Genomic DNA, 12,500 nt, shown 5'->3' on the forward strand with positions numbered 1-12,500 from the left:
CCCTCATCCCTCCCTCCTCCATCTTCCATCCTTCATCCCTCCCTCCTTCCATCCCTCATCTCTCATCCTTCATCCCTCATCCCTCCCTCCTCCATCCCTCATCTCTCCATCCCTCATCTCTCATCTCTCCAACCTCATCCATCATCCATCCATCTTTCATGTTAACAGGCAGCAGCCGATACATCGAGGCCGTCTGCCTGCATCCATCACAGCGACCGATTAAACTCTTTACCAGGTGGGGAGTTCTGGTCCTCTGAAATGAGGCCAACCAGGAAGTAACTTAGAGCTGCATTCTATCAAAAGGCCACCAGGGGGCGACCGTCTCTATACAAGTCAATGGAGAATTCACCAACTTCTCACTTGATTTCTAACTTCAGTAAACGTTTTCAAAATGTGTTTATGGTCTCAATCGCTAGTTTAAAGCCTTCTTCAATGCAGTATGATGTTCATTTGGGACATTTTGGCCTCCCTGATTTTATATGTGACGATAAAGCAGGGTATGCATTAGGGCGTGGCTACGTCCTGATTGACAGGTTGATTGACCAATGTCCTCCAGATCCAGCCCTCGCTACCATAGCAACCTCCCCGCTCCGCCCCATGACTCCGCCTCATGCCCATATAAGTAGAATCCGTGTTTTTATTTTTCCCAGCATGCACCTGAAATGTTCAAGATGGCGCTGCCCAGATTAGAAACTATTGGCTTCCGAGCAGCAGTCCACAAACCAATGGGTGACGTCACGGATGTTACGTCCATTTCTTTTATACAGTCTGTGGTCTTTACTGAGAGAACAGCACATTAACACCTGAAGAAGCATCTCATTAAATACAGCTCAAATATTCAGAGAGGAATAAAAGTAGCCGAGTTAAGTTTAGAGAAATGTTTAAATACAAAAATGATCCAACTAATAGTGGTTTTAATTTACACTGAAGCTGATAGTATTAAAGTGAATGTGACAAATAGAGCTGCATTAATTCATTGAATTGAATTAAAATCAATCAGCAACTATTTTAACCCTTTATTGGGCAAATACTTATATTTGGTAACTTCTGTAAATATCCCAAAATATCCTTCCTTCCTTCCTTCCTTCCCTCCCTCCCTCCCTCCCTTCCCCCCCCCTTTTCCTTTCTCCCTCCCTCGTTCCTTATTTCCTCCGTCCTTCCTTCCTTTCCTTCATTTCATCTGTTATTCCTTCCTCGCTCCTTCTCTCCTCCCTTCCTTCCTCCATCACCCTTTCTTCTTCCTTCCTTCCTTCTTTCTCTCTTCCTTCCTCCCTCCCTCCTGCTCCCTTTCTTTCCTCCCCCCTGACCTGTCCCTTCCTTCCTTCTTTCCTCCGTCCTTCCTTTCCTTCCTCCCTCCTTCCTTTCCTTCCTCCCTTCATTTCCTTCCTTCCTTCCTCCCTTCCTTCCTTTCAATGAGTGTCCTATAAAAGGGTTAAGAATCAATTAATCATCTTTAATCATTTTCTAAGACTAAATATTTAAATTATCTGATATCTTATTAATTATGAGTATTTTCTGGTTTATTTATTTAGTCTTCTATGAGAGTTAAATGTATATATTTGGGGTTTTTCTGATATCTTATAGACCTGAGTTGATAAATTAATCAATAATTAAATTAATTATTATAAGCAGCAGTAAAGTAAATCATATTTAACTCACTAAAGAACCAGGAAGTGAAAAATAGAACATGATTTAATATGAGTGAGTGAGAGGTCGGCTGATTGAAATGAACTATGAAGGGTCTCTAATCAATCAAGAGTGTGTGTGTGTGTGTGTGTGTGTGTGTGTGTGTGTGTGTGTGTGTGTGTGAGAGAGACAGAGAGAAAGAGAGATAAACCATAACTCTGCTCGACAGGCTATAAGACTGGTGTTCGTGATCTTTGCCCTGCTTAGTAATCAGCTGCTGTCTAACACACACACACACACACACACACACACACTATAAACACACACACACACACACACACACACACACACACACACTTAGAGCTTCACCTATGAGCGCTGACAGGTTGACAGTCTGCAGATGTTGGACATGGAGCAGCAGGACGGAGGGAAGGAGGGAGGGAAGAAGGAGGAAAGGAGGGAGGGAGGGAGGGAAGGAGGAAGGGAAGGAGGGAAGGTGGAAAGGAGGGAAGGAAGGAAAGGAGGAAAGGAAGAAAGGAGGAAGGAAGGGAGGGTGGAAAGGAAGGAGGAAAGGAGGGAAAGGAGGGAGGAAAGGAGGGAAGGAGAGCAAAGGAGGGAGGGAGGAAAGGAGGAAGGGAGGGAAGGAAAGGAAGGAAGAAAGGAGGGAGGAAAGGAGGGAGGGAGGGTGGAAAGGTGGGAGGGAGGGAGGGAAGGAAGGAGGAAAGGAGGAAGGGAGGGAGGGAAGGAGGGGAGGAGGGATGGAAGGAAAGGAGGAAAGGAGGAAGGAAAGGAGGGAGGGAGGAAGGAAAGGAGGGAGGGAGGGAGGGAGGGAGGAAAGGAGGGAGGGAGGAAGGAAAGGAGGGAGGGAGGGAGGAAAGGAGGGAGGGAGGAAAGGAAGGAAGGAGGGAGGGAGGGAAGGAAGGAGCAACAGCAGCATCAGTGTGTTTAAACAGCGACAGACTTTACTTATAAAAAGCTTTTATTGGCTTTTTTAACAATTAAAGTACTTTAATATGTCACATTCAGAAGAAGATAATAAAAATATAAATAATACAAATATTTTTTTAAAAACTAAAAGATAATAAAAAAATTCATAATTAAAAATAAAAATAATTACAAATAATAAATAATAATAAAGAGGCTGGTGAGTATATATATATATACATTTTAAGCCATTTAAATAAGGAGTTTCCACACATGCATTAAACAATAATAGAAGTATAAAAAATATATATAACACTACTTTACCATTTAGGAAATTTCAGCTGGCATCTTTGACAGTTTTTATGATGTCATACAGGTCAGATAATTAATTTAATTAATGGCTAATTAATCAATTAAGCAAGAGTAGTAGTAATAGTTTGAGTTTATTGGCATTATCAGCTGCAGTTAGTCATTAAACTACCTGTAATTTAAGCTTTAGGTGACTCATTCAACCCAAAACTACCAGCTGTGTGTGTGTGTGTGTGTGTGTGTGTGTGTGTGTGTGTGTGTGTGTGTGTGTGTGTGTGTGTGTGTGAGTGATAGAGAGAGAGAGAGAGACACACACAGAGGCCTCTTTCCTCTCTTTTATTTTCATTTTTTGCTGAGCTCCTGTAGTCCTGTGTGTGCTCATCGCGGTTGGCGACAGCGTTACCATGGCGACCGGCCAGCCAAGTGACCACATGACATGATGAAGAGTAGAGGGGGGGGGGCGGAGGGGTAGGAGAGCAGGGGGGCAGACAGTGATGGCCGACGACAACAACGAGCAGCAACCAGAGAGACAATGCAAACAGAGATAGATGCACACAGTGGTTAGTGTGTGTGTGTGTTATTCTGTCTGTGTTTGTTAGTGTGTGTGTTTCAATGGGTGTGTGTTTGTTGAGGTGTGTGTCTGTGTGTGTTATTCTGTCTGTGTTTGTTAGTGTGGTGTTCAATGGGTGTGTGTTTGTGAGTGTGTGTTATTCTGTCTGTGTGTGTGTGTGTGTGTGTTATTCTGTCTGTGTGTGTGTGTGTGTGTGTGTGTGTTATTCTGTCTGTGTGTGTGTGTGTGTGTGTGTTATTCTGTCTGTGTGTGTGTGTGTGTGTGTGTGTGGTGTCTGTCTATCTGTCTCTGTGTGTGTGTGTTATTCTGTCTGTGTGTGTGTGTGTCTGTCTACTGTCTCTGTGTGTGTGTGTTATTCTGTCTCTTGTGTGTGTGTGTTGTGTGTGTGTGTGTCTGTCTATCTGTCTCTGTGTGTGTGTGTGTGTGTGTGTGTGTGTGTCTGTCTATCTGTCTCTGTGTGTGTGTGTGTGTGTGTGTGTCTGTCTATCTGTCTCTGTGTGTGTGTGTGTGTGTGTGTCTGTCTATCTGTCTCTGTGTGTGTGTGTGTGTGTGTGTGTGTGTGTGTGTGTGTGTGTGTGTGTGTGTGTTATTCTGTCTCTGTGTGTGTGTGTCTGTCCTATCTGTCTGTGTGTGTGTGTGTGTGTGTGTTATTCGTTCTGTGTGTGTTATTCTGTGAGTGTGTGTTATTCTGTCTGTGCGTGTGTGTGTGTGTGTGTGTGTGTTATTCTGTGTGTGTGTTATTCTGTCTGTGCGTGCGTGTGTGTGTGTGTGTGTGTTATTCTGTCTGTGTTGTTAGTGTGTGTGTTTCAATGGGTGTGTGTTTGTGAGTGTGTTTGTGTGTGTGTGTGTTTCTGTCTGTTGTGTGTGTGTGTGTGTGTGTGTGTGTGTCTATCTGTGTGTGTGTGTGTTATTCTGTCTGTGTGTGTGTGTGTGTGTGTGTGTGTGTGTTATTCTGTCTGTGTGTTATTCTGTCTGTGTGTGTGTGTGTGTGTGTGTGTGTGTGTGTGTGTGTGTGTGTGTGTGTGTGTGTGTGCATGTGTGTTTCTATCTTTGTGTGTATGTGTCTGTGCGTCAGATATTCGGTCTGTGTGTGCGTTATCTTTGTGTGTGTGTCTGTCTTTGTGTGTGTGTGTGTGTGTGTGTGTGTGTGTGTGTGTGTGTGTATCACCAAAAGTCCAGAAAACACTTAAAACATTTCTCAGTTAAACACGATTTCCGAACCTATAAAGTTAATATTTAAACTCTGCTGCTTTAAAACCTTCATACTGGCTTCATACTGGTCTAACTGGTGTAACTGGTGTAACTGGTGTAACTGGTGTAAGAGGAAAAGAGTCATTCTGGTGTTTCCTGTAATCTGGAAATAAGTGAGTGAAATAAAAAAAAAGTGTAAAAACAACCAGAGAGAGAAAAGAAAGCACAGGAAACACACTAATCTCCACACAACACACACTTCCTGCTAGCTTCCTGTTTCCTGTGCTGTGGCAAAGGGAGGGAAGGAGGGAGGGAGGGAGGGGAGGGGAGGAGAGGGAAGGGAGGGAGGGAAGGAGGAAAGGAGGGGAGGGAGGGAGGTAAGGAGGGAAAGAGAGAAGAAGGGAGGGAGGGAATGAGGGAAGGAGGGAAGGAGGGAGGGACGGACCTAAGGCGGGAGGGACGGAGGAAAGGAAGAAGGGAGGAGAGAGGGAGAGGGAAGGAAGGAGGGAATGAGGGAGGGAAGGAAGGAGAGAGGGAAGGAAGGAGGGAATGAGGGAGGGAAAGAGGGAGGGAAGGAGGGAGGGAGTAAAGGAGGGAAGGAGCGAAGGAGGGAGGGAGGGAGAGAGGAAAGAAGGGAAGGATGGAGGGAAGGAGGGAATAACAGAGAAGAAGGGAGGGAGGGAAGCAGGGAAGGAATTAGGGAGGAATGGAGGGAGGGAAGGAGGTAGGGAGGGGAAGGACTGAGGTAAGGCGGGAGGGAGGAGGAGGGAGGGAGGGAGGGGAGGGAAGGAGGAAAGGAAGGAGGGACGAAAGGAGGGAGGGAAGAGGAAAGGATGGAGGGAGGGAAGGAAGGAGGGAAGGAGGGAAGGAAGGAAGGAGTCCTGCTGTTTAACATGTGGAGAAAAGGCGGAGCTGTTTTTCTTTTCTGTGTTTTTTAATGAAGCAGCAGATGTTTGGTCACTCTGTCTGTAATCCTACACACACACACACACACACACACACACACACACACACACACACACACACACACACACCTGCAGGTTTTTGTCTATTAAAGGTTTAACTCTCCTGTTGTCCTTGAGTTTAGGAAGAAGGAAGGAAGGGAGGAAAGAAGGGAGGGAAGGAGGGAAGGAACGAAGGAAGGAAGGAAGGAGGGAGGGAAGGAGGAAGGAAGAAGGGAGGGGTAACAAAAAGGGGAAATAAAAAGTATCAATTTGAGTTATTATAATAATAAAAAGCAGCGTTTCCTTCCTTCTGTCCTTCCTTCTTTCCTGTCCTACCTACCTTCCTTCTTTCTTTCCTCCTTCCTCCCTCCCTCCCTTCTTTCCTTTCATCCTTTTCTACCTTCCCTTTCCTTCCTTCCTCCCTCCCTCCCTTCCTCCCTCCATCCCTCCTTTCCTTCCTCCCTCCATCCCTCCTTTCCTTTCCTTCCTCCCTCCCTCCCTCCATCCCTCCTTTCCTTCCTCCTCCCTCCCTTCCCTCCATCCCTCCTTTCCTTCCTCCCTCCTTTCCTTCCTTCCTCCCTCCCTCCTTTCCTCCCTCCCTCCCTCCATCCCTCCTTTCCTTCCTCCCAGCATCCCTCCATCCCTCCTTTCCTTCCTCCCTCCCTACCTCCCTCCTTTCCTTCCTACCTTCCTACCTCCATCCTTCCCTCCTTCCCTCCCTCCTTCCCTCCTTTCCTTCCTTCTCACTTCCCTCTTTCGTGGCTTCTTCCTCCCTCCCTCCTTTCCCTCCCTCCCTCCTTTCCTGTCCTTCCTCCTCCATCCTCCCTCCCTCCCTCCTTTCCTCCTTTCCTTCCCTCGAGGACAACAGGAGGGTTAAATAAAACCTGTTAATTACTGACACTTCCCTTCATGTCTTTATATATAAATGTGTGTTACAGCCTGAAAACTACATTTATAAAAAGGTGATAAAAACATAATTAACTATTTATTATTAATCTATATTACTGTATTTAACATGTGTGACTCACCTGATAGATAATAATTAATTAGCTTATTAGTGTCTTAAATATATAATTAATTAAATGAATTAAGAGTATAAAGCAGCAGGTGACAGTGAAGAGTCTAAACTCTATAAAGGAGAAATATGAGTTATTTCCTCCTCACCATGATGCCATATAATATATTCTATTACATCACTATTTACACACACACACACACACACACACACACACACACACACACACACACACACACACACACACACACACACACACAGAGATATCAGATATGAGCCTCGAACTCATTTGCATGTTGTTTGTTTAGTTTTAGTTTCAGTGTCGGCGCCGCAAGAGAAACAGGAAATAAAAAAGAACAAACTCACATTTAAAAGTTTAAAAATAACAAGAATACTTTCAAAATAAAAGTAGATTTGTTCACTTTCATATATATATATATATATTATTATTCTGTCTAAATTAGGGGTCACATTCAGCCCAAACTGATCTCAAGTGGGCTTAAAAAATAAAAGCATTGCATAATAACCTATAAATATAATATATAATATAACTTTACTATAATAAAGAACAATTAATACAGTTTTATATATAATATTTTAGGCTCTTTTCTTACAGATTAAATCAGCAGCTTCTGTGTGAAATAATGTTTAATATATGAATGTTTTAATTATATTAAATGGAAGTAGAAAGTTATCCTCTGGGCCGGATTCGACCCTCTTGGCGGCCGGTTCTGGCCCACGGACCATATGTTTGATTTTATGTTTACTTTTTGTGTTTTAAATTCAGTTTTTATTACTTTTTTTTTTTTAATATTTGCATGTTTTTTTATACTCTTTTGTATTCTGTGGAGCACTTTGTGAATTTATTTATAATTATTAATTTATTACTATTATTTATTTTTATTTATTTGTATTAGTATTTATTTTTAATTATTTATTTATTATTTATTATTTATTTTATTTTAATTTTTATTATTATTTATTTTATTTTTTTTATTTTATTATTATTTATTTTAATTTTTATTTTTATTTATTTCATTATTATTTATTTTAATTTTTATTATTATTATTATTATTATTATTATTATTATTATTATATTAGAGCCAGACAGCTATATCAGTTAACTAATACTACCAGCTGATATTTAGGTGTCAGCATATATATTGAAAACTGAAATCCACCCATTTAAAAGTTATATTGGCAGCATTTTATGAACACATATATCATTTTTCTCAAGCTTAATATAGACTTACATATATTTTATTGTTGCATTTTATTATTTAAAGTCATTTATAATTATTAAACTTCCTGTGAAGTTTAGTGTTTCAGTCATTTTTATACAATAAAATACATAAAAACCCACTTTTGACTGTATATATATTGTTTAAACTCCCTAATATTAGTATCAGCCCCATAAATCCAGTATCAGATAGGCTTTAATTATTAGTATTAGTATTATATTTAATGTTTGACCCCCCCCCCCGTTCTACATCACGAGGGTCAAATCGAGGACAACTTTCCCCCCAATGCTCAGCTTTCCAATCAGCTGCCTGATATCAGCTGTCACTGTACGAAGGAATGAAGGAATGAAGGGATGAATGGCACCAGTGGTCTCATCTGGAGGAATGAATTAACCCTCGAGGCTCTGCACATGCACACACACACGCACACGCACACACACACACACACGCACGCACACACACACACAGTCTTTCTGACCACACAAGTGACTAAACCTCCATCTCATCATCTTTTAAAAGACGCTTCTACTCACTTATAATTAAAGCAAACTAAACTTCCCCCCCACTAAAATTAAACAAGCTGTAGGTGTGATTGTGTGTTTTAAAGCTAAATCTTTTCAAAATAAAAGCACCCCCACAAAAAAAGAAATCTCTGCACAGCTCTAAAAGTTAAAAGACTCAAAAAAAGAGTTGGAGAAGCTTTGCACCAAACTAAAATCATCCATTCATAGCTAATCTAATCACACGAATGACCTCACCGTTCTCAGTGGTACTTTTATTTTGAAATTCCAGGGTTTTTTGTGCAGGTGTGCATTAAAAAAAACTAAAAAAGCTTTCAAAAATGTGCAAAATGCAGAATATTTGATGCTTTAAGGAGCAGTCTAGACATGTGTGGGAAGAGAAGGACACTTGTGCAGCTTCGAGGAGGGAGGTGGAGGTGTGGGGGTGGTGGTGGGTGGTGGTGGTGGTGGTGGTTTGACCAGCTGACATATTAGCAGGGGGGTGGGGGGGTGAGGAAGGAAGGCGAGGAAGGCCATGCATCTGCTTACATTTAATCACGCCCCTGGACGAAGGTCTGAAGCCTCCTCTCGTCCCTCCGGTGGGAGAATTACAGCCTTACAACAAACTTATGGAGGCGCGTGGAGGGGGTACGGGAGGGGTTGGAGTGCTACGGGGGGGGGGCGGGCGGGGGGGGCGGGAGGGGGTTAATCATTCCTCACAGAAAGGAGAGGTTTGTGTGTGTGTGCATGTGAGCGTCCGTGCATGTGTGTGTGTGTGTGTGTGTGTGAGTGTACACCGGCCAAACGGCTGGCCAGCTACAATCCTGATAAATTAATCGGCTCAAGGAGAAGGAGGAGGAGGAGGAGGAGGAGGAGGAGGAGGAGGAGGAAGAAGAGGAGGGAACCCTGTGGCCCCCCTACAACCTTATCCAAAAGAAGGAGAAGGAGGAGGAGGAGGAGGAGGAGGTGGTGGGGTCGGGGGTGCTAGTACCCGCCTAAAAAACACGCTGCAGCTGACACAATCACAGTCACAGTCACACAGCTATAAATCAAAAATACTACTTAACCCATAAGATGCAGCACTAACTTCTGATTTAGTTGTTTATTTTAGAGGTTTTTTTATTCTATTATAATAAAAAATGAACAATAACTACAACCTGAGTCCAGACTGGGGCGGTTTAATTACAGCACTGCTACTCAATATGTTTCCTAAGGTCAAATTAGTGCTGGTCAAATAAGCAGCTCCTCTATCAAAGCATCAAAGCCTGCTACTTTATTATTATTATAGGTTTTTTATTATTATTTTAAACAGGGGGCAAAGCAGGAGGGCATGGTCAGCTCTCTGTGTGTGTGTGTCTTTATATGTGTGTGTATTTTGCAAGAGATTGTGTGTGTGTGTATTTGTAAGTCCATGCTTTGAATGCCACTACCTGTTATAAGCATTTACACTCAGCTACTTGCTAATACTTTAAGCTTTTTATTTTTTTTTTGTCTATTTGCCCTGCGTATATCAAACAACCTCGATACTGGAGGTTTGTCAGCAGCCATTGCATTGCAGGCTACTGCTGCAAGCTCTCTCTCTTTCTCTCTCTCTCTCTCTCTCTCTCTACCTCTCTCTACCTCTCTCTCTCTCTCTCCAAACAAAACACCACTTGGCATAAATGGAAATACAACGCCACTCTATCTCCCTTTAAAATACTAATTATGTATATGCATGCCACTTTGTTTGTCTCTTCTCATTGTGGACATAATTATTGCAGGTTGTTTTTTGCTCTACAGGTAAAAAAATGTGAGCCCTGGCTAAAGTAGCTAGCCAAAGCCTATCCCTGTTTGTAGTGGAGGGAAGATAACAACACACCAAACCCCATTCAAAATAATCCCAATTTTAATCTTCACTTTACATTATCACATATATACACATTATTTAGCTTAAATCCGACTATGGTTAATTAAAGCACACCTGTTTAACTCCTAATCGGCGTATTTAAAAAAATCACATTGTATTTACTATTTTTGTACAATGGGAACTTTTATAAGCATTATTCCATGTTCTTTCACCCACCATTGTAGCTACTTAAAATAATGGAAATGCTTCTTTAAAATTAGGTATTTTAATATAAATGTAGTGTTAACGTATGTATTAATAATTACCGAGGTTGCTTAAACGTATTAACCGTTGTAATATTAATTTTAAAAGGTTAAATAACCCTGTAATGGTGTTATATGTACGCTAATATTACAAGACAGTAAATAGCTAGTTTTTTTAGTGGAGTTTGGTGTTAATTATCTGCATTTTTTTTTTTTTTTTTTTAACCACCACAGAGTAAACCACGCTGCCCACATCATAGCTTTCCTCTTATTTCAGTACTTTTAAATGCATGAGTATACGAGTGTGACCCAGAGCCAGGAGGAGAGGCCTACAGGACCGCGGCCTCTCCTGCCGCTAACGGCCGGCCTCCTACCTCTGTGGGCCGGCTGATCTCGAACAGGTCGAGCCGGTTGGCGTTCCAGTGGTTGATGATGTCGGCCAGTTTCCTCCTCTCCTCCTCCCTGCTCCCCGTCATGGTGGACAGCAGCGGCTCCTCTCCGTGTCTCTCCGGTAATAAATACTTCCCGTAAGCGTTATTCCACAGCGGGAGAAGCCCCCCCGGTGTTCAGGTGTCTCCGTTATTTTTCTCCGGTACTTCGTGCGTGTCTCTCCGCTCACCGACCTGCTGTCTGATCGGTGTCTGACCCGCGTGCCCGCTGCGCCGTGCCTCTGCTCGCTCCCGGTGAACGCGCAGCCCCGTTTAACCGTTTCAGGTCTCATGAACGTGATTCATGACGCGGCTGAACTCAATGTATGGAAGCCCAAAGCCGCCAATGGCAGCGAAAATATGCAAGTCATTATAATGAGACACTCCCAAAATCATGATTTAGTAACTCAGCATAATGAGAAACTATCCCAAAATAGTGAGTAACATTCAAAATCATGATTTAGTAACTCAAAATCATGATTTAGTAACTCAAAATTATGAGAAACTGTCTGAAAATCATGATTTGGTAACTCAAAATAATGAGAAACCACATCAAAATAATGAGAAACGTTCCCAAAATGAGAGAAACTTTCTCAAAATAATGATTTAGTAAATCAAACCAATGAGAAACTCTCAAAATCATGATTTGGTAACTCAAAATAATGAGAAACTATCCCAAAATTACAAGAAACTAGCTCAAAATAATGAGAAACTTTCTCAAAATAATTATTTAGTAACTCAAACTAATGAGAAACTATCCCAAAATGATGATTAAAACCTTAAAACAATGAGAAACTTTCACAAAATAATGAGAACCATAGAAAAATAATGAGAAACGATCCCAAAATTACGAGAAACTAGCTCAAAATAATGATTCAGTAACCCAAACTAATGATAAACTATATCAAAACAATGATTAATAACTTAAAATAATGAGAAACTTTCTCAAAATAATGAGAAACTTTCCTATAATAATGATAAATTACATCAAAATGATGAAAAACTATTCTAAAATAATGACGTATTATCTCAAAATGTTGAGATACTAAGTCATTTTGAGATAATAAATCATTATTTTAAAAAAGTTTCTCATTATTTTGTCTTACAGGATTTTCATTGGCAGTAATAGGCTTCCATAGCTTCTGACTTGATTTGATTGTTGGAGATTTAAAAAATAAAAAGGTGGCGGTTGAGCAGAAGATTATTGTCACATTTAATCAGCTGACGGAGAAACGTTTCATCTCAGAGTTAAATATTATAAGTTTACCAGCATGAGGAGGAGGTGGAAGAGGAGGAGGAGGAAGAGGAGGAGTTAAATCTTATAAGTTTACCAGCATGATTAATTATGATGTCATAAATAGTACGGAGGCCGATCATGGTAATAAAATAAATCAATATTCACACACTCCTGATTCTGCTTCACTCTGTGATGAGCAGCAGAGGTTAGTGATGCTAGCGGCTTCATGACAGGATGCATGTGACTGAGGGATGACATCACATTAATTATATATATATATATATTTATATTATATTTATATTTATATTTATATTTATATAGTTTATATAAGAGTGAGGAGGAAACTTAAAGCCTCCAATAAGAACAGACTTTATAGCGAAATTCCTTCCTTCCTCCCTCCTTACTCCTTTCCTTCCTTCCTTCCT

At 41.3% G+C, this 12,500-nt stretch overlaps 1 protein-coding gene across 1 annotated transcript in view; it reads right to left on the reverse strand.

Moving 5' to 3' along the window:
- afdna (afadin, adherens junction formation factor a) overlaps positions 1 to 11,061 on the reverse strand; it is a 45,025-nt gene extending 33,964 nt beyond the window's left edge. The window contains 1 exon segment of the mRNA XM_053337118.1: positions 10,784 to 11,061. Coding sequence (XP_053193093.1) covers positions 10,784 to 10,886 — 103 coding nt within the window. The 5' untranslated portion in view covers positions 10,887 to 11,061.
- Positions 11,062 to 12,500: the final 1,439 nt, after the last annotated feature.

Source organism: Scomber japonicus, chromosome 17 (genome assembly GCF_027409825.1).
Source record: "Scomber japonicus isolate fScoJap1 chromosome 17, fScoJap1.pri, whole genome shotgun sequence".
NCBI classification, from domain to species: Eukaryota; Metazoa; Chordata; class Actinopteri; order Scombriformes; family Scombridae; genus Scomber; species Scomber japonicus.